General features: G+C 50.1%; 2 protein-coding genes across 2 annotated transcripts; both read left to right on the top strand.

Moving 5' to 3' along the window:
• Positions 1-20,978: 20,978 nt before the first annotated feature.
• On the top strand, positions 20,979-21,224 carry LOC134420503 (olfactory receptor 14I1-like; the record flags this gene model as incomplete). The annotated part of the gene is made up of 1 exon (XM_063160662.1): positions 20,979-21,224. A coding segment is annotated over exon 1 (246 nt), but the record flags the coding sequence as incomplete, so codon positions are not given.
• A 99-nt stretch (positions 21,225-21,323) lies between these two features.
• Positions 21,324-21,842, top strand: LOC134420502 (olfactory receptor 14J1-like; the record flags this gene model as incomplete). The annotated part of the gene is made up of 1 exon (XM_063160661.1): positions 21,324-21,842. A coding segment is annotated over exon 1 (519 nt), but the record flags the coding sequence as incomplete, so codon positions are not given.
• Positions 21,843-22,065: the final 223 nt, after the last annotated feature.

A 22,065-nucleotide genomic window follows, 5' to 3' on the forward strand; every position in this document is an offset into this window, starting at 1 on the left:
CTGGTGACATTTCTGGGGCACATTTGGGGCAGTTCAGGGTCTGGAGAGGGAATTCAGAGACAACTTGAGGGTCTGGAGGACACTTGGGGGAGGCGGGTGGGCACTTGGAGGGGCATTCAGGGATTCTGAAGGACAGTTCGGGGTCCGGGGCAGCACTTGGGGGTCCAGGGGGGCCCTTGGAGGTCAGGGAGGGAAATCTGGGGCCCTTCGGGGTCTGGGTGGACCCTTGTGGGGCTTGAACAGGGCTCTCTGGGGCCCGGGGGGTGATGGGAGTTGAAAACGTGGGTGTAATACTGTTAAACGGGGCCACGGAGCATCACGGGAGTTCGAGGCGCAGCTGCAATGGCTCTCGGTGGAGGCACGGAGCATGACGGGAGATGAAGTCCTGGCTCCAAGAGCACTGGACATGCACCACGGAGCATGATGGGAGCCATAGTTCCGGAAGTGGCTGGAACGCTTTGGTAGTGGGTCCGGGAAGGCTCTTGGGGGACACTGCTGCGTCCGAGTTGCGACTTGAGATCCTCGGGGGAACATAAACAGTTCGGGAACACTTGCGGGGAGCTCGGTCATCTCTAACCGGGCTCTTTAGGGTGCAGGGCACGGCAGGAGTTTTAGTCACAGGATTTTTCTGAGGGCCTCTGGGGTCGCGGGGTATGAGAGGAGATGAATTCCCAGAAGTGGCTATACTGGGCATCTGTGGGGTTGGGAGCACTCAGGGGTCCAAGCATGCTTTTGGGAGTCCTGAATGGGTGCTGAGGGGGCACTGAGAGATCCTGGAGGATCTGGGGGACACTTAAGGGACAGGTGGGGGACAATCCCGGGGTTCTGTGGAGTGCGGGGCATGGTGGGCGTTGTAGTCCAGCTTCAATGGGTCTCAATCAGGCCATGGGGCATGACGGGAGTTGTAGGCAAAAAAAAGTCGTGCCAATATCAGGCACTGCTTGCGAGATCCTAAACCAGGTGCTGATTGGCTTTGGGCAGTAATGGGCAGAAACCTCGGCAAATGGGATGCGGCAGAGGCAGGAACATCCAATTCAACCTCTCCAGTCCCTCCCAGTACACACCAGTATAACCCCAGTACAGATCAGTACAACCCCAGTACAGACCAATTGACCCCAAGTAAAACCCAGCACAACCCCAGTGCCCCTCCAGTCCCTCCCAGTACAGTCCAGTCCCTCCCAATACACCTGTGCCCATTCCCAGTCCCTCCCAGTTCATCCCAGTGACATCCACAGGATGCCCCAGTGTCCTCAGTCTTCTCTGCAATGGCCCCAGTATTCCCAGTTGTGGTGGTTGGACCGGAAATGGGATTTCTGGGATGCTGGGGTCACTACCATCAGGCCAATGGATGCTCAGATTCTAGGACCGCCTCTGAGAAAAACACAGGGGTTAAAACCCAGAGCTGCGCCCGCCCAGAGTCTCTTGGGACTTCTGTCAGGAGAGGCTTTGGATCTCTCCCCCTGTCCCAGCTGCCGGCTGGGCGAGGGAGGGGAAAAGCCATGGAGCCATGAGGTAGGCCCAGCCCAAGGATGGAAGGGTGGAAGAGCACCAAGAGACATCGGGCAGCCATTCCCCCCTAGGAGAGAGAGAGGGAGAGCCGGAGTCTGAATTCAATAGCGGCGCTGGCCCAGGAGGAGAAGCGGGGGGAGTTCGAGGGCAGTGTGGGAGTGCCAGAGCTCTGGGACAGGCAGACACTGAAATTTTTAACCCTTTTTCTTGCATGATTGAGACCTTGCAAATGCTGATCCTCCTAGGAGCTGAATAAGAAGAAAGATAGGAAATGAGATAACCAAGAACTAGGCCCAAGGGACATGGAGACGACTGGCTGAGTGGGGGGAGATTATTGTAGTGGCCTTTTGGCTGGACTTTTCTTGTGTAGCCGTAGACTCACCCAGTTTTATTCCTGTGACCCAGAGCCTGCATTTAGGGGGAGGCAGTGCCTCAGAACCAGGAGGGTTGAGTGTGGGTACCCCTCAGCCCCAGAGGGTGAAAAAATGGGGGGGACAGTCCCAAAGGAGAGGCTGTGCCTTTTTTTGGAGTGAGACAAGGCATCCTTGAAAGACAACTCTAGAAGCAGCTCTGGTCCATGCACAGTGGTGAGAGCACTGGGCATGGAAGGAAAGGTTTCATGATGGCAAAGCACTTTCCGGGCGGTGCTGAGTGACATGGAAGCACACGAGGTTTCAACGTGTTTCCAGGGGAAGCCTATGGTGCAAGAAGGACTCCTCTCCTCTTCATGAACTGAAGATTGAGTAATCTAAAGGGTTGTGCTGGACTGAGAGTTGGTGATTTTGGGGGAATGTAATGCATTGGGAAATTTGGTGGGGGGGAGGAGGAAAGTTTTTCATTTTTTCCCTCATGTTTTTTTTTTCTTTCTTCTTTTCTTGTAGTTTAGTTAACAAGGTTATCTTTATTTCTAAGCAGGAGCCTGCTTTTCTTATTCCTGGTCACATGTGGGATCTCAGCACATCAGACCTGATATGCAGAGACACCGAGATAACCCTTGGGGGACTCGGAGGTCCTGGAATGTTGCCAGAAGTGTCTGGTGGCTGGACTTTGATCTTGCACAGGAGACGACACCTGTATGAGGATGGGAGGATCTCACTGGGATAAATGGTGAAGGGATAGGTTAATTAGAGTGTGAAACACAGGTTTTAGAATTTCGGTACAGGGGTGTCTAGAGAGGTAAGATGGAGGAATTGGGGCGTGTCCTGTCCTTCTTCTTCTTCTTCTTGGCCTCCATCTTCTGTGGTGGTGGTGGCACATTGGGATTGGTTCTTACTAAAAGTGCACTTGTCAATAAGGGTGAAAGGTATTGGGGAAAATAGGTAAATATCTTATACGTAGTTTTGGGTATAAAGATAAGTGACCGCCCTGGGGGCTCACAGTGTGCTCATGGCTGGCTTGCTGTGCAGACCTCTGTTGGGCCGAGAGAAAATCTTGTAGATAAAAACTAATAAACACTGAAGACCGAGAAAAAACCTGAAGACTCTTTTCGTCCTTTGGAGCGCAGGCTGTCCAAGGCCATCCCGAGCCTTTCCAGGCCATAAAAAACAGCCGAGAACAGGACAGTCACATCTCACAACAGACACCAGGGAGAGGGTATTCTCATGGAGGCGCTGGCTTTGTGCCAGGGCAAACCATGACACCTCCCTTGTGCTCCCAATCTAGATCCATCTTGGGCAACTCTATCTTTGCAGCCCGATCTACCTGCTGATTGTTTTGGTGCTCCTCATTGGCCCTACTCTTGGGGACACGGGCATCTACATGGCAGACTTTCACAGGTAGCCTCCCCACCCTGGTAGGGATGTCTTTCCACTCATCAGCGGCCCCGATCATTTTCCCTCTACGTTACCAGTTAGCCTCTTTCCAGCTCTCCAGCCATCCCCACAGAGCATTGGCTACCATCCATGAATCAGTGTAGAAGTAGAGCTTTGGCCATTTCTCTTTTTCTACAATGTCCAGGGCCAGTTGAACAGCTTTGAGTTCAGCAAGTTGACTTGATCCACCTTCTCCTTCAGTAGCTTGTGCAACCTGTCGTGCGGGGCTCCATACAGCTGCTTTCCACTTCCGGTTCATCCCTACGATGCAATAGGAACCGTCAGTGAAAAGAGGGTAGAGTGTTTCCTCTGGTGGCAGTTGGTTATAGGGAGGAGCTTTTTCAGCCTGTGTCACAGGCTCTTGTTCTTCTTCTGTGACACCAAAATTCCCACCTTTGGGCCAGTTTGCAATTACCTCCAAAATCCCAGGGCGATTCAGTTTACCTATACAGCCACGCTGAGTGATAAGAGCAATCCACTTGCTCCATGCAGCACTGGTGGCATGGTGAGTGGAAGGAACCTTGCCTTTGAACATCCACCCCAGCACCGGTACTCGGGGTGCCAGGAGGAGTTGCACTTCTGCACCAATCACCTCTGAGGCAGCTTGGACTCCTTCATAGGCAGCCAAGATCTCCTTCTCTGTGGGAGTGTAGTTGGCTTCAGAACCTCTGTAGCTAAGACTCCAAAATCCCAGTGGTCAACCTCGAGTCTCCCCAGGCACCTTCTGCCAAAGGCTCCAGGACAAGCCATTCTTCCCGTCTGCAGAGTAGAGCACGTTCTTTACCTCTGGTCCTGTCCTGACTGTGCCAAGGGCTACTGCATGAGCAATCTCCTGCTTAATCTGGACAAAGGCTTGTTGCTGCTCAGGGCCCCACTGGAAATTGTTCTTCTTGTGGGTGACCAGGTAAAGAGGGCTCACGATCTCACTACTCAGGAATGTGCATTCTCCAAAAGCCTATGGCACCTAGGAAAGCTTGTGTCTCCTTCTTATTGGTGGGTGGAGACATTGCTGTGATCTTGTTGATGACGTCTGTAGGAATGTGTCACTGTCCATCTTGCCACTTCACTCCCAGGAACTGAATCTCACGAGCTGGTCCCTCTACTTTAGTCTTTTTGATGGCAAAACCAGCTCTCAGGAGGATTTGGATGATTTTTTTCTCCTTTCTCAAATATTTCTCATTTCTCAAACATCTGCGGTTGTGTTCCCCCACACAATGATGTCCTCAATGCACTGCAGGTGTTCTGGAGTCTCACCCTTTTCCAGTGCAGTCTGGATCAGTCCATGGCAGATGGTGGGGCTGCGCTTCCACCCCTGGGGCAGTCGGTTCCAGGTGTACTGCACGCCCCTCCAGGTGAAAGCAAACTGAGGCCTGCATTCTGCTGCCAGAGGAATGGAGAAAAATGCATTGGCAATGTCAATGATGGTGAACCACTTTGCTGCCTTGGACTCCAGCTTGTACTGGAGTTCCAGCATGTCCAGCACAGCAGCACTCAGCAGTGTAGTCACTTCATTAAGCCACGATAGTCCACAGTCAATCTCCATTCTCTGTCAGACTTGTGCACAGTCCAGATGAGGGTGAGTGAGTCTTGCTGATCACCCCTCGGCTCTCCAGCTCATGGATCATTTTGTGGATGGGAATCACAGCATCTCGAGTTGTCTGATACTGCTGACAGTGCACTGTAGAGGTGGCAACTGGCCCTTGTTGCTCTTCCACCTTCAGGAGTCCTACTGCAGATGGGCTTTCTGATAGTCCAGGCAAAATGTTCAACTGCTTAATGTCTTCGGCCTCTACAGCAGCTATGCCAAAAGCCCATCTGAGTTCTTTCGGGTCTTTGAAATACCCACTGCGAAGTACTCCATGCCCAAAATACATGGGGCCTCTGGCCCACTCACAATAGGATGTTTCTTCCACTCATTCCCAGTCAGGCTCACATCAGCTTCCACCAAAGTGAAATCCTGGGATCCCCCTGTCACATCAGCAATAGAAACAGACTCTGTCCCCACATGTCTCAATGGGATTAATGTACACTGAGCACCAGTATCAACCAAAGCTTTATACTCTTGTGGTTCCGATGTGCCAGGCCACCGAATCCACACAGACCAGAAAACAAGATTTTCCCCAGCCTCTACCTGGCTAGAGGCAGGGCCCCTCTAAGCCTGGTTATCCTTCTTTCACTGGACATATGTCTTGGATGTGCCTTCAAGGGGATCAGACATGTCATCATCATCATACCCGGCAGTTCGGCTATGGGCAACTGGAGCTGTTTTCCTTCTCGTGGCTTCCTTCAATTCATGCACCCGTCGTGCCAGAACAGCAGTAGGTTTTCCATCCCACCTTCTCATGTTTTCCCCACAATCACACAGGTAGAACCACAGCTCAGCTCATGGGGTGTACCTTCTCTCTCCATCTGGGAAATATCTGCCTTGGATACCAGAACCTCTGACCTGTACTGCTGAGATTTGGAGAAGGTCTTCTTTAATCTCCTCTCTGAGCTTCTTATGATTCTTCTCTATCTTATCCTCTAATTTCTGCAGACGTGTTTCTACCGCTCTGATTCTGGCATGTGTCGGGCCATGTACAGCATCTGCATATGCTCGGAGCTTCCTTGCCATGTCAAGCACAGTCTCATCCCTCTCATCCCTCTTCATGATGGCTGAAGCAGAAGCATATTCATGTGGCCCAAGTCGTACGAGTTTTCGCCACATCACAGACGTGCATGGTACCAAGTCTGGGTTCCTAGTTGTTACATCATCTGAGAAGACAATCTCTGCCACTGCCATTTCTCTCAGGTGTTGGATCCCTTGCTCTATGGTCTTCCACTGGATTTGCTGCATATAGAGATCATCTGCACACAGGTATCTTTGTGCAACACTTTCCAAGACCCCTGCCCAGAGGCTGTGAGCGTTAGCCCGCCTCATTATTCCTTGGTCAATAACAGGATCATGTAACAGGGATCCCAAATGCCTTGCTTCAGTGCCATCCAGAATTGTAGCCTCTCCTGCAACATCCCAGAGACGGACTAACTAGGGTGTAAAGTCTTGGTGTTTCGCAGGTCCCAGTCTGGAGCAGGCCCAACTAATTATGGATTCATCAGGTCGTTGAGTGTAATCCTTCCTTAGGCCATGAAGGTCCTTCAGGGAAAAGGACTCAATATTGGCTTCTGATCTTACATCTGCTGCTTTGACTACTGATTTTATGTCAGGAGGCATTGAGGGTCCTTCTCCTTCACCATCACCATCACCATCATCATCATCATCATCATCATCATCCACTGGTCAATTGGTCTTGTCCGTGCACTTTCCACTTCTAGTGCTGGTAGCCACAGCCATTGGTTGAGGCTTATTGTCTGGTTTAGCTGCTGGCTTAGGCTCACTGTCTGGTTTGGCTGCTGGCTTCGAGCCTGGGCTGTTGGCTGCAGCCTGAGTCACTGGGATAGCTGCTGATTTATCTCCCTGCCCCCTGCCTCTGTCTGCTGCCCGACAGTATCTAGCAGTGTGCAATAAGCATAGGCCAGGGCCCAGCTCACTGCAATGATCTTCCTCTCCTTAGGCTCATCCTGGTACTTCTCTTTCAGATATTTCCCCACCTCAGCTGTGTTCTGAATTTGTTCAAGGGGAAAATCCCAGACTATAGGGTCAGAGAATTCCTTCAGGATTTGGCCCATATCCTCCCATTTTCCACACCATTTAGGATTTTCCACACTGGGGTCTACTTCTGAGTCAGGGGTCTCATCAGCCCGTCTAGAAATCTCAGCCCTCATTCTAGAGAAGCAGCAGGCTGTATAGAGGAAGGTTACCAAATTGAATTCCAGAAAGATGGTTTCTTTAACATTGAGGGGAAACTGAATATCCTTCACTAGTGATGCAACTGATTCCTAGGAGAAGGAAAGCAGAGGCTGAAAAACCTCATTCCCTCCTGCTCCTCCTGCAACAAACTGGATGCATAACCACAGCCATGAACCATTCATACCTGGAGCAGACCCTAGCATGTTTATAAACTTCTTGCACATCATTGCCACCAAGCCCAGCAGGATAGCTACTCTGGTCACTGCCCCTCTGCTGTAAAAACTACGTATTAGGGACAATACTAAAGCTATTTCTGGATAAGAAAATAAACCTAGGGACCAGAGAGGTATCAAAATCTCTAAAAACCCTAGGGACCAGAAATGCATGCAAACCTTCACCCCAATAGACATTATGAATTCAAAAAGCATGGCTATTAGCTGATTTAAATGAACACAGATTAATAGCAACAAAAATGCAGTCAAAACAGGGTTTTTCCACTCTCTCGAGCCCCCAGGATGGGCGCCAATATTTGTCCTGGTTTAGGGCAAATTTGTTAAAGAATCTGCAAAGGAGGGCCCCTCCAGAAAGCAAACCCACACGGCCCCTCCCCCCAACTGCTTTGGGAGGAATTCCTAGGAGAGAGGTAGAAAGAACCTGTTTATTGACAGGCACAGCACCTCCCAGCACAAAAAATGAACAATACCCGATGACACCACTCTGAGAAAGATGACAAAATCAGAAAGTCTCTTTCGGAGGTGGTTGCTCTGCTCTCAGTCACTCCGGCGCTGGGGCAGCTGCTGCAGCCAAACGGTGCCAACCCTCGGTGTTCCCAGGCCCCAGTCCGGAGCAGGTTCGAGATGGTCGAAGAAAAGGAGAAGAGAAAGAGTCCAGGAAGGAATTTGGACTGTTTAGCTAAACTAGCTAATAAGCAGAGGCCAAAGCAGAGCAGAAGCGAGAGCAGAAAGAGAGCAAGCAAAGCAGCAAGCCGAAAGCAAGAAGCAAAAAACAGCCCTATGTACTGCCTGTCTCTGTGTCCCTGATAGGAGAAACCAAAAAAAAACCTTCCACTCTTCAAAGCTGGTCTTAAAGGCACAGAACAGATGAATGGGGATACAAGCATCATAATGTCACCCCAGGACAAGCTGTCACAAGGTGACAGGACAAGGACGGACAAAGAGAAAAATGATTCTCACATTTGACAAAGGCCCCCAGCCTGTGAAAAAGCAAAGGAGGAAGATCAAGGCAGTGAGAGGGACAGAGCACTCCCCTGACGTGGGTGCAAGTGTGACATTGTCCCCTGTGTATGTGGCCTTCCCAGGGTGGAGGTTTACACCTGAGCCAGTTTGGGTAAGGGGGGTGGTGTTCACCCCCTGAGCAGCGATTACCCCACTCCTTCAGGTTGAAATATAAGATGTAACCAAATGCATGTTTTCAATCCCCATCTTCATCAACTGCTATAAACAGGTGGGGCAGTGTTCTTTATCTCTTCCATGACTCACCCCTGATAACGCCCTCCAAGGGAGATATCTTCTGTGAATGGGCCATTGAATGTCACTGCAGGACTGATAAAATTCCATCATCCCATTGTGGGAGGCTCCACCCAGGGGGAGGATCCAAGCATTCCTACCTGGATATAAGCTGAGGCTTGAAGCACCAGGAGCACCTTGCCTACTGGATTCCCAGAGGACAAGAGCTCCACAACCACCACTGGACCTTGAGAGAAAGACCAGACCCTTCTGCAGGATCTGCTTTGACAGAATCACCTTGATCACTCCAACAGGACTGCCGGCACCATATGATGGGACTGCTACCACCACCGTGACCAACAGGGTGTCAGGTTATATCCTGACTCTGTCAGTTTAAGGCAGTGTTTCTGTATCATTGTCTTGATCTAAATTTTTTTATTAAATTGTAATTCTGGTTTAGACCCTCCCCAGGTTTGCCTTACAACTAGTACAAAAAACAGTGTGCTCATCCCTTGTTTTCCTCCCTAAACAGGATTTCCCATCCCCAAACCTTTGCCAGATGGAGGAGGAGGATGCGAGGAACAGGAAGGAGCCCTGGGATACCCAGGCAGGTGAGGAGGAATTCAGTGCCCCTTTCCCTCTCTCTCCTGCTCCATCTCCCAGCCCAGCACAGCCTCCAGCTGCAGGACAACCCTGCTGCCAATGCCGTCCTCCCAGAGATGCACTGGGGGAATCTCCTTCCCCTTCCCTCTGGCACGGAGGCAAATCCCATTGTCTCCTTGTCCTTCCTCCCCCAGACAAGGAAGTGGGGGTGGAGACTAGGCAGGACAAATCCCCATGGCAGAACCTCAAGGAAGAGGCCATTTTGAGTGACTCCAGGGAACCGGAATCCAACAGGGAAGAAAAGCCAAAGAGATCCTGCATGAGGGTGGGCTCCAAACCCAGCACAGGATGCTCTTAGGAGGAAAGACCCACCCTGAGCCAGGAAGGTGGAGAGATCTTCAGCCAGAGCTCGAAGCTGGTGGTCCATGAGCAGCTTCATCATGGGGAGAAGCCCCACAAGTGCTTGGAGTGTGGGAAGAGCTTCAGGCAGAGCAGCACCCTGATCAGCCACCAGATGATCCACACCAGAGGATGGCCCTATGAGTGTGGGGAATGTGGGAAGGCCTTCAGCTACCAATCCATCCTCGTCATCCATCAACCCATCCACACCAGGAACAGGACCCATGAATGTCCCAAGTGTCAGAAGAGGTTTCCGACCAGCTCCAATCTCCTCCTGCACCAGCGGATTCACACCCAGCAGAGGCCCTTCCACTGCCCCGACTGCAGGATGGGCTTCAAGCACAAATCCCACCTTGTCAGACACTGGCGCATCCACACTGGGGAGAGGCCCTATGAGTGTCGGGAATGTGGGATGAGCTTTAGCCAGAGCTCCAACCTTATCTACCACCAGAGGACCCACAGCAGGGAACGTCCCTAAGAGTGTGGGTAATGTTGGTAGAGCTTCAGGCAGAAGTCCCACTTGATCTGCCTCATAAGGATCTACACTGGGGAGAAGCCCTACCAGTGTCCCCAGTGTGGGAAGAGCTTCACCATGAGCTCTCACTTGACCAGACACCTATGGACGCACTGGTAAGGGAAGCCCTGCAAATGCCCCAATTGCAGGAAGAGCTTTGTGCACCGCTCCAGCTCCATCCCCCATGGGAGGATCCACGTCAGGCAGAGCCCTGGTGACCTACATTCCCTGTGATTTGCACTGGGAGGACACCTGGCTGGTTATCCTTTTGGTTTGGCCCCTGGCCAAATTTTCTTCTGATTTTTCTTTATCACTTAAAAACACCTGAAATAGGACTAAAATGAAAGATATTGATCAAAGACATCTTAAGTTCCATCAGTTAAGAGTTACTTGAGCAGGAATTTATTGTTTTGGGGCATATTCTGGAAGATTTGTGGGTTCTTGGGGGATTTCAGGAAGTGTTCTCCATATCTTTGCACTCCAAAAGTCAAGATGGATTGATCTGTCACCTCAAAACGACTGAGTCCTACGGAAAACACCACAATCTTACCCCAAAGGGCTCAATCCAACTTCAAATTGCCTTGTTCCCACCTCAAAAAAACTCTGTCCCATGCCAAATTTACTCAGTTCCATAGCCTCCAGGATGAGATGGGGTTGGAAGGAGATTGGGAGAAGTGGCATACAAATTTGAGGGTGTGGGATCAGGAGTGTAGGTCTGGGTGTGTGTGATCTATTTTGATAGTAAATAAAACTTCCAGAATTATTGATTTCTGTCCCAATCCTTTTCCATCAATTCCGGTTTGTTTTTCAGAATGCCACCTTCTCAGCTGATTGTGTTTGTGCACTCCTTTCTCTCTTGCCTTTCTTTCCATGCTCTGTTTCTCTCTCAGTGTCTTCCTTGACCAAGGGCAGCTCCCACAAAAGACCCTGTCCTGAGTTAATTTCCAATCCACGAGCTACAACAACCATGGGAGAAGTTATGAAGGCTGGCAGTGAAATATCACTGTAGGATCTTACTCCACTTGGCTTTCAGCCCTTTCTTGAGAGCTTTGTCTTCAAGGGCAGGAAAATATTTTCCTGGCTGGTAACTGGAATTCCATCCCCTGGCAGTGTGTGCCGTGGATCCTGGGCATTCCTGAGGCTCCCAGGGTGCTGCTCCTGCCGTGCCTCCCAAGGAGCTGTGCAGAGCCAGGGCACAAGGTCCAGCAGCTCTGTTGGTTCTGCAGTGCCACAACAGCCCCTGGTTCCATGAGTTTCCCTACTGCCAAATGCGGTTCCTTGGTTCCCATGGATGTGTCACCATGGATATTTGGTGTCATGAAGTTCTTCAGTGTCACAATGGCCTCCCTCGCTCCATGAGCTTCTGCAGTGTCACAATGGACTCCTTGGATTGGGCACTGTAACCATGGACCATTGGCTCCATTCAGCCCCACTGGGTCACCATGGACTCCTTGGTTCCAGGAGGTTCTGGGGGTGTCTCCATGGTCTCCTTGGATCCACAGTGTCACAATGGACCACTGGATCCACGTGGCCCTGCTGTGTCACCATGGCCCCTTGGTTCCATGGGACTCGAGTGTCACAATTGATTCCTTGCTTCCACATCACCCCCTCACTGCAAAAAAGGGGCTCTTCGTTCCTTGAGGAACACAAAAGTTTTGTAGAAACAAGGAAAAATCCCGCTTAATACACCTGGAAATATATGTTTGCATTCAAGAGAGATGTTAACGGTGAGGATGGCACCAGCAGCTTCTATCTGCAACAGAGATCCAGGGAAAGGACAGGGACAGAGAATTCAGCTGGGAGACTCAGAGAATTTTGCTCCCAGAGATCATTTCTGCTCACACTGTCCCTTGGAGAAAGGTGACACAATTCCAGGCAGCCTGGACTGAGCAGGTGGTTCCTGAGTGGGGTTTGTTGTTTAGGAAACCTGCTCAGGCTTTTCCATTCTTTCCTTCCCAAAAGGAAAACTTCTCCTGGGCCTGTGTGGAGGTAGAGCCCTGAGGAGAGCAGGTGGGACATGGTGCAATGGGCTGGACATGGAGCTGCAGAGCTCAGGGGACAAGGTTCTGCTGCGGGGCACAGGGATGCCAGTGCCAGGTGGGCCATGTCAGACATGGTGAGGCTGGGGGTGAGGAGCAGCTTGTCCAAACAGGGTCAGCCCTCAAGGGGCTCATTCTTCTCTGGGCCCAGACCTCCTAAGGAGACATTCAGCATTAGGATCACCTGGAGAATACTTCTCTCAGCTCTTCTCTGATCTGGAAAATAATAAATACTCACTTGATTAAAGAAAAAAAGTATGTGGTGCATTTTGAAATCTTCCTCCTTAGCAGAACTCCAAACTGACTCCAATCAGCTGCACAAACCCTGGAGACGGAAGGAAGGAAGGAAGGAAGGAAGGAAGGAAGGAAGGAAGGAAGGAAGGAAGGAAGGAAGGAAGGAAGGAAGGAAGGAAGGAAGGAAGGAAGGAAGGAAGGAAGGAAGGAAGGAAGGAAGGAAGGAAGGAAGGAAGGAAGGAAGGAAGGAAGGAAGGAAGGAAGGAAGGAAGGAAGGAAGGAAGGAAGGAAGGAAGGAAGGAAGGAAGGAAGGAAGGAAGGAAGGAAGGAAGGAAGGAAGGAAGGAAGGAAGGAAGGAAGGAAGGAAGGAAGGAAGGAAGGAAGGAAGGAAGGAAGGAAGGAAGGAAGGAAGGAAGGAAGGAAGGAAGGAAGGAAGGAAGGAAGGAAGGGAAGGAAAAGAGCTCCTGAGGGCTTTCTGTATTTTGATGATCGTCACAGTGGATTTGGGGTTGAGTCCAGGACCCTCAGGCACTGAGAGAAGGCTGAAGAAGCTGCTCAAGGAGTCAGAAGCAAAACTCCAATTGCCTTGGAGCATTGCTGGGCCCCACTGAGGGCAGGGAGTGCCAAAGGCTCCCCAGGGACTGCTGAGAGCAGATCCTTGAGGCCAGGATTGCAGGGAGTCAAAGGCTCTGAGCAGGGAACTGCAATGCTGAGCAAGACCTGGGCTGGCTGGGGAAAGCAGAAAGGCCAAGCCCTGAGCCCAGCCTGGGCCAGCAGGGCCTGTCCCTCATGAGTGGCTTGGGGCTGTTTATGGGGCAGGGGGATGTGAGGAGCAGCAAGGATGAATGTCATAAAACTATGTGACACTCCAGATCCTTATGGAACCAAGGGACCAGTGGGACACTGTGGGAAGTTGTGGAACCAAGGGGATCATTGTGGCATTGTTGGGGCCCGTGGAACCAAGGGGCCAGTGTGACACTGTGGGGCCTATTGGGAACAAGAGGCCATTGTCAGCCTACAAGGCTGGAACGCCCCAGAACACTGAAATGCTGGGGGTAACCAAAGGTTCCTTGATTTGTGTTTGGTGCACAGGAGAAACACCAACCAGATATTGTCAACATGGGCAGATGCAAAGAATATTATTGGTAGGAAGGGACCCACAAGAATCATCAAGTCCACCTCTTTAGTGAATGGCCCACACAGGGATTGAACCCACAGCCTCGGTGATACCAGCATCATGCAAAAACCAGCTGAGCTAAGATGACCAAATGACACAAAATTTTACTGGCAAAATATCGACAGTCAAGGAACTTGGGCAAAGGGTTTATTACAACATCCACTTCAACATAAAACTCTTATCAAAGCATTAACTACATTAACTTAGCCCATTTAACCAAAAGACCTTCAACCCTTAAGATGTTTAGTTACCCAAAATGTTCCAGGTAAGTAGGATTAGAAGGAGAACAACTAGAGAACATCAGAAAGACAGAAGATCCATAGAAAGACACACACATAGGTACCAACTACTCAGATTCCAGCTACACCAACAGAGGAACCCCAGGAGAAACTGGGATGCACGCCAGGGGCTGGCCTTGTGCTCTGGCTTTTAACCTCGCGGGGGCCTTCATGGGCCCACCCCTGGGGTGGGACTGCCAGTTGCTTGTCCAATCAGGTTTAGGGTAGGCACCGGCTGGTAGTGTGTGATTGATTGACAGCTCAGCCAATCAGAGTGGGGTTGGCACAGCATCTGCTATGTGATTGACAGCTCTGCCAGGTCAGGGCTGTTGGTGGGGTTCTGTCCCACCACAAACCAAGGCCTGACCCAGCCCTGGCCCCACATGGGTGTTCCGAGCATCCGAAGGTGTCTTGGGACATTGATCTCATCTAGCCTCTGACAGCGACCACGGTGGCACTACGGAACCTCATGGGTCAGTTGTGACAATGCAGATCCAAGGACACCATGGTGACACTACAGAACCTCAAAGAATCAAGGGTACTGTTGTGCAACTCAGGGGGCCCTGTGGAAGGAAGGGTCAATAATGAAACTGTGGGACCAATATATAAAAGGAACCATTGTGACACAGCGGGGCTACATGGAGACAATGGACCCTTGTGACTCTGTTGGGGCTCATGAAACAAAGACGCTATTGTGACATTGCGAGACCTCATGGAATAATGAGACCATTGTGACAGTATGGGGATCCATGAAATCAAAAGAACATGGAACAAGTCTGCCTGGTTTGGCCTCCTGGAGGCTGTCTGACAGGTCCCACTGAATTTGACATGTCAAGGGCCAATTCCCATCTGACTGCGAAGCACTGGGGCTCTGTTCTTTCCTTCCTGTGGGAAAGAACTGCCTTTCTTGTCCAGGCGCCTTCACCAAAATTGGGATTCCATGTTTAAAATTCTCTATATCCAAGGGTTACTCCCAGACAAAATCTGCCCATACAGTCAAACCTGGCTAGACTTGGCCTCTGGTGACTGCCTCTCATCTGCCCCTGCACCACTGGGACTCACTTGTTTCCTTCCTATGGAGATTTTTGATTGTTGTGATACTGTAGAGGATTGTGGAACCAATGGGCCATGGTGACACTGCAGGCCCTTGTGCACCCTGTTCCACTGTAGGAACTTGTGGAACCAAGGGGAACATTTTGATCCTGCAGGGTACCATGGATCCAAGGGGCCACTGTGACACTGTGGGGCCTTGTGGAACCAAGGGCATAATTGTGGCTCTGTTGAGCTGCATGGTCCCAAGGGGCCAGTGTGAAGCCGTGAGGCTTTGTGGAACCAAAAGACAATTGTAGCATTTTAGGGCCTCATGGAGTCAAAGGGCCATTGTGATCCTGCAGGGCACCATGGATCCATGGGGAACATTGTGGCATTGCAAGGCCCATTGGAATCATGGAGACCATTGTGACCCTGCAGGGCCTCATGGAAGGATGGGCCATTGTGACACTTTGGGAACTTGTGGAACCAAGGGAATCATTGTTGCACTACTGGGCCCCAATGGAACCAAGGGGCCATTGGACACAGCGAGCCTTCATGGAACCAATAGACCATTAACATACTGGTCACTATATTGTTGCTTCGCCTTTATCTCAGGTCTTTGAATCCCAACCCTTGTACTGTGCTTGACTTCTTTTGGGCAACTCCATTGATCCTGCTTGTAGGATCCCTGGGGGCTAGGACGGTTGGGACGGACAGAGACGAGATATCTGAAGCCAGGTCTTGGAACTTGTGGTTTATTGCAAAGGGTGTGGGTGCAGGGGCCTTGTTTGGAGCTGCCAGCCCCAGCTCGGAGCAGGCCTGAAGGAGGAGCTCGAAAGAGACACCCAAAATGGATGCCCAAAAGAGGAGGGGACTTCCCAATACTATACAATAAATCTTCTACTGTGCTGCATATTCTAATTTTCACTAACCAATCTAGTACAAGATACAAATCTTATAGCATTTATATACAGCCTATAAGAATGATTACATTACCATACTGTGCTACATTTTAAACCCTAAAAACTACTCTTTAGACTCCTTCTGCCAAGCTAGTAGGGTCTGCTCTGACCCTTGGACCTGTCTGCAAGCAGAGGGTATTGTTTCATCAAAGGAAGATTACTTTCAGCTGGCCATACCATTCTTTTCCAGTTGTTCAGTAACTAAGGCTTGGTGTCTCAAAGCTTGATTTCATTTTAATCTCACTTATAGTTTCCATATTCTCAAAATCTTTTGCCAGGCAATCATATTTATAAGGCTTTCCTGTCTCATCTTCCCCAGCATCTGCTTCTTTTCGTTTTCACCACCCTTGCCCTGAAGCTGGGGAACCAGAAAGGTTTGTCACAGCCAACCTCATTGCGACCTTTGCCGCCCAGAGACCCTGACATTTAGTCTCGTCAGAGTGGTTAGCTGATGGATAGACCAGTGCTCCCCAGGATTTTGGATTGTGTCAGGCTGGCAGATTCATCATTGTTTTAAGGGATCTCGGCCAGGTTCCCAGGGACAACGACAGTTTGACCTGTGTAGGATTGCAGGTGGGTTTAGGGAAACACAGGGCAATTATTGCCCATTTTGCCACTGTGTTTTTACAATATGCACCCACGTCCCATTATTGATTTGGGGTGTTCCAGTGGCTGTTCCACCTAAGGTGGAGAAAGAGAAAAATGGGCAGCCGAATCTCCAAAGTAGAAAGGTGCATATATGGATGCTCTAAGTTAATTCTCACTGATCATGACCAAATATCTTCAAAGAACAAATAAAAATCAATTGTGAAGTGGATCATTAAAAATTTTCCAGATGCCCCTGAGCCTGACTGTCCTCCCTCCATCTTGGCTCCTCCAATTCCTGCTACCACAACCTTCTCTTCCACCCTGAATGAACCTCCAGACTCCACCCCCAGAACTGCAGGTCACGCCCCCACTCTCAATCATTCCACCTTCAGCCTGAGCCATGCCTCCAGAATGCCAGCCTGTGGAAGGGGCTAGCAGCGGGCCTGTTAGCTAAAGGAGCGAGAAGTAAGAAGAAGAAGAAGCTGATAAGGAGCTTTCTCCAAGGCCGTAACCAAGGAGATCGAGAGAAGGAAGATAAGAGCATTCTTCAGCTGGATGAAGCATTTTTAGAAAGTTAGGTGGAGTCAGAGTAACTTTTCACCAATGGCATGGTATTGAATTATTGTGGCCAATAGCTAAGGTAGAGGAAGGGTAAACAACTGAAAAGTGTATAAAAGATCAGCCATTTTCATTAATAAACTGTTGCCAAGTGTTACTAACTGAGACTGCTTGTGGTCTCTGCTTTATGTCGTGACCGCCTCGACTGCGACACCAGCCCAGGGGTATACCATCCTAAATCAAGACCCTTCCTCCTCAACACCTGAAAAAATGGCAGTGCCTTTTGCCTCACCCTCCAGCAACAATATAACCCCATGGTCACAGATACTAAACCCAACTGTCACACTATTTCTAATCCAAATGTTTCTCCTCCAAGTTATTCTTCCTCCTTAAAAAACAGTTTGGATTCCCCAGAGCCACCTTGCCCCTCAACCCCAGAAGATCCCCAGGAAAGGATCCAGAAAGAAGCAGTAAAGGAAGGAGACTGGCAAATAGTCTCAAAACTCCTCATTGCCCCGGTATGTTATGAAAGAAGGGGGCAGAATCCCAGGTATCAGCCATTGGTTTACAGGGAAATCAAGGATCTGTGTAGGGCAAATAAAGACCATAGGAAGGACTTACCTTGTTTTAATGGACTAATGAGGGCCATGTTTACAGCACATGTCTCAACATCATATGATTTAAAATATATTATGACCATGTTGTTGTCACCTACAGAATACACCCTTTGGGAAGGGGGATGGAAGTGTTTACTAAATCAATTAATAGCAGACTATGCTAATAATGAGGCAAGGGCAGAATTGACAAACAATCATCCAGCTGGAGAAGGACAACACAGCCTACCAGATGATCAAGCAGCAGGTGTCCTGAGAGAAGTATTGGATGATATCAAAGAGATGGCTTTGCAAGCTTTAATCCAGGTATCAGATGGTAGCACCCCCAATGTGGACTGCCTTGGGTGGCTGCAGCTAAAGCTTTAGGACAATCAGACCATCCTGGGTGCCTGTTAAGTAAGTAAATCAATGCTACCTCCCTCACACTGAGTGGCCTGCTCTCAGACATAGAGTCCATCAGACATGCCACCTTGCAGAACAGCGATAGAGTTTTTACTTTGGGCACAGGGGCATGGCTGTGTAGACTCTGAAGGCATGTGTTGCATGAACCTCTCCATCCAGAGCGAGTCAATCCACAGGAGCATTCAGGTACTGAAGGAAGGATTGAAGAAGCTTCAAGTGGAAAAAAAATATTGGTTCAATAAACTCTTCCAATCCTGAGGACTAAAGGGTTGGATGATGTCTAGCTAAAACAGGACTATTAATTCTCTTAGTGGTTGTTGTTGTGTTGTTAATTGTCCCATGTTTGTTTGGATGCTTTTAGAAAGTCTTACAAAATTATTTCAGTTCCATCTTTGTTGTACAAGAGAAAAGGGGGAAGATACCCAACCCTGGATCCTCATGGACTCCTTGGAGGAGAGAACTGGAGGACAGGATGGCACAAAAACCTCTCAGACACTCAATTTTGGAAGGAAATTCCTTAAAAGTCCCTAAAAGTATCCTTAAATCCATAAAGTACCTTAAAAACCTTGAGTATCTCAAAGTGCTAATGAGCCCTACTGAGTGTCAGTGCAAAGCTCTCAAGGGACTTGTTAAACCAGATAATTGGGGCCATGATTGTAAAACCTCTCACACAGTGTGTATCAAAAGGGAAACACCAAGTACCTTAAAATAACTGAAGTACCTTGAAGTATTAATGCATCCCACTGAGTGTTGTTACTGACAAAGCCTCTCCAGGGACTAAGTACAGCAGATAATTGGAGGCCAGGATAGCAGAGACATCTCAGAGACTCAAGGCAAAAGCAAAACCCAAAGTCCTTTCAAAATCCTGCAGTCCCTGGGAACATTCAGGAGCCCCCAGGGCCATTGCTGAGCAAGGCTCCCCAGGGACTCCTTCCAGCAGATCCTTGAGGTCACTGGGATGTGGGCTAGGGGTGGATGCTGAGGGCAGGACAAGGGGCTGACAGTGCCCAGCCTGGCTGGGGCTGTGCCAGGAGGCCCCAGGGCCTCAGGACAAGGGGTCTCTTCCCAGGCCTTGGTGGCACAGACACTGCTGTGCCCCAAGGCACCAAGACTTGGCTTCTCTTCGTCCCCACCTGTCATCACTGCCTCCAGTTCTCTGCTCTGCCTGGGGCCTGGGGACACTTTCTCAGTCGTGTTTCTCAGTGGGACCCATTGAAAGTCCAAGAAATTTTGGAGTTGGATTCTGACTTGGAGTTCTGGAGAGGTTTCTTCAGCTCCCTCTCAGGGACTGATGGTCAGAGCCTGAGCACAAAGCCCCAGAGGCTCATTAAAGGCCGTTGTGCTGTGTCTGTGCTGCTGAGCTGGGCTGGGCTCCTGGCACAGAGGCAGCTCCTGGTAACCAAGAAGAGCTTCAAAAGCACATTTCTCTTGATGAGCAGCTCTTCTGCCAGACCAGCAGGGCTGGGACACTGCCTGCAGCCATTCTGGGCACAGCACAGAGGCACAGAGAGCTTCAATCAGTCAGGGCTGGGAAGGTGCTGAGAAGTGCCTGGGGCAGAATCACTGCCAGCCCTTGGCACAGGAACCTCTGGCTGCAGCACAATGCAGCTGCAGCACCTGCAGTGAACTCCTAAAGCTGGAACATCCTACTGCCTACAGACTCTGTGAGTACAACTCTGGGTATTTCTGGTGCAGGGGAGGTGAAATGCTCGTGAAGGTCTAAAATTCTGAGGGGTTCTGATCAGTCATACAATATTTCCAAGATAAAGATTTTGGCAAAAAAAAGGACATTTCCTAATACTTTGTCCTCAGTTTCCTACGCGTGGAGAATGGCAGGGAGGAGAGATAAATATTAAAGGTTGATTATGAATTTTGACAAATTCCTGAGACATCTGAACTGTTACTTTAAGTGATCAATAAGTTCACAGAGTTTTGTGGTCTGTGAGTGCTGGCAAGGAGTGATCAGGCACAGGGAAACACCTGCAGGAGGGAAATCTCCAGGAAGCAGAGAGAAGATCAGGCAAGGAGACAAAACAACACCCAGCAATGCTGTGGCAGGGAGAGTTTAGAGATGCCCACAGGATCCCCTCCAGTGCAGCCCCTCCCTCTGAACAAGCCCCCTCCCTCCTGTGCCCCCAGCCAAGCCTCTGTCCTCAGGGCTGGGGCTCCAAGGCGTGCAGCCCTTCCTGTGCAGGCAGAGCTGCAGCAGAGCCGTGGAGCAGCTCTGCAGCCCCGGGCCCAGTTCCCTCTGCAGAGCACAGGGCTGGGAGCAGCTGACTGGCCCTGGGGGCTCTGGCAGGGGGCACAGCTGGCTCAGGGTGACGCTGTCCCCACTGCCCGGCTCTGGGCAATGCTGTCAGTGCAGCCAGGGAAGGAGCTGCATCTCCCTTCATCCAATGTCAGCATAAGGACACTTGGGAGTGTCCCTGAGATTTCAGTCCAAGCTGGGAGCTTCAATCCAGGGTGCAAATCTGTCCTAGAGCATCTCTGAGTTATAAGATTTAAGAGGAGATGCAGAGGTGTTCTGACACTGAAAATGCTTCTGGGTTGGAAAATGAGCAATATGAGGTTTTGGCTTCAAATGTGGAGCTGGGCTGTGGTGGATCCATCTGCTCTCACCAGGACCTGGTGACATTATAGGGGAATCATTGGAATGTGGCCCCCCTCCACCTGAGAAAGGTTAAAGCGCAGAGAAACTCTGAACAGGTCAGAATGTGAGACCATCTACCCGCACTTTACATTCATCACTTTGCCTCACAGAATGCACTCTGTTTCCCTGGGGGCAGCGGAAATTCTGAGGCTTTCTGATATCCAAGAACAGCAGCAGAGAAAGGGAGAAGCTTTTTAAAAGAACCCCAGAACACCAAAGAAAAACAAAAAAGAGTGTGTGTGTCTATTCCAGAGGAGGGTATATGGGAAATGGCTTTTATTTTGGTGACAGGTACCTCCTCTAAATCTTTGCTGTCCTTTCTTCATGAACAGGTCCCCATGGCCAGCGGCAGCAAATGTCCAACAGCAGCTCCATCAGCCACTTCCTCCTGCTGGCATTGGCAGACACGTGGCAGCTGCAGCTCCTGCACTTCTGCCTCTTGCTGGGCATCTCCCTGGCTGCCCTCCTGGGCAACGGCCTCATCATCAGCGCCGTAGCCTGTGACCACCACCTGCACACGCCCATGTTCTTCTTCCTGCTCAACCTGGCCCTCAGCGACCTGGGCTCCATCTGCACAACTGTCCCCAAAGCCATGCACAATTCCCTCTGGGACACCAGGGACATCTCCTACACAGGATGTGCTGCCCAAGTCTTTCTGATTTTTTTTTTTCTTGCAACAGAGATTTGTCTCCTGACCATCATGTGCTACGACCGCTACGTGTCCATCTGCAAACCCCTGCACTACGGGACCCTCCTGGGCAGCAGAGCTTGTGCCCACATGGCAGCAGCTGCCTGGGCCAGTGCCTTTCTCAATGCTTTGCTGCACACAGCCAATACATTTTCCCTGCCCCTGTGCCATGGCAATGTCCTGGGCCAGTTCTTCTGTGAAATCCCTCAGATCCTCAAACTCTCCTGCTCCAAATCCTACCTTAGGGAATTTGGGCTGCTTGCTGTTAGTGCCTGTTTATCATTTGGTTGTTTTGTGTTCATTGTTTTCTCCTATATGCAGATCTTCAGGGCTGTGCTGAGGATCCCCTCTGAGCAGGGACGGCACAAAGCCTTTTCCACCTGCCTCCCTCACCTGGCCGTGGTCTCTCTTTTCTATAGCACTGGCACGTTTGCCTACCTGAAGCCCCCCTCCATCTCCTCCCCATCCCTGGATCTGGCCCTGTCAGTTCTGTACTCAGTGGTGCCTCCAGCCCTGAACCCCCTCATCTACAGCCTGAGGAACCAGGAGCTCAAGGCTGCAGTTTGGAGACTGAGGACTGGATGGTTTCTAGAACATTAAACCTCTGGCCAGTATTTGCAAATCACTTGTAATAAAAGTAACCTTTAATACTTCTTGTTATTTTCATTTTGGAGGTTCTTTGTCCTTGTTTAAAATTTTAAATATTTTCTACAAAGTGATGTCATTGTTTGTGCCAACTTGGTGTTGCCAGTGC

The sequence above is a fragment of the Melospiza melodia genome, chromosome 7 (assembly GCF_035770615.1).
Source record: "Melospiza melodia melodia isolate bMelMel2 chromosome 7, bMelMel2.pri, whole genome shotgun sequence".
NCBI lineage: Eukaryota > Metazoa > Chordata > Aves > Passeriformes > Passerellidae > Melospiza > Melospiza melodia.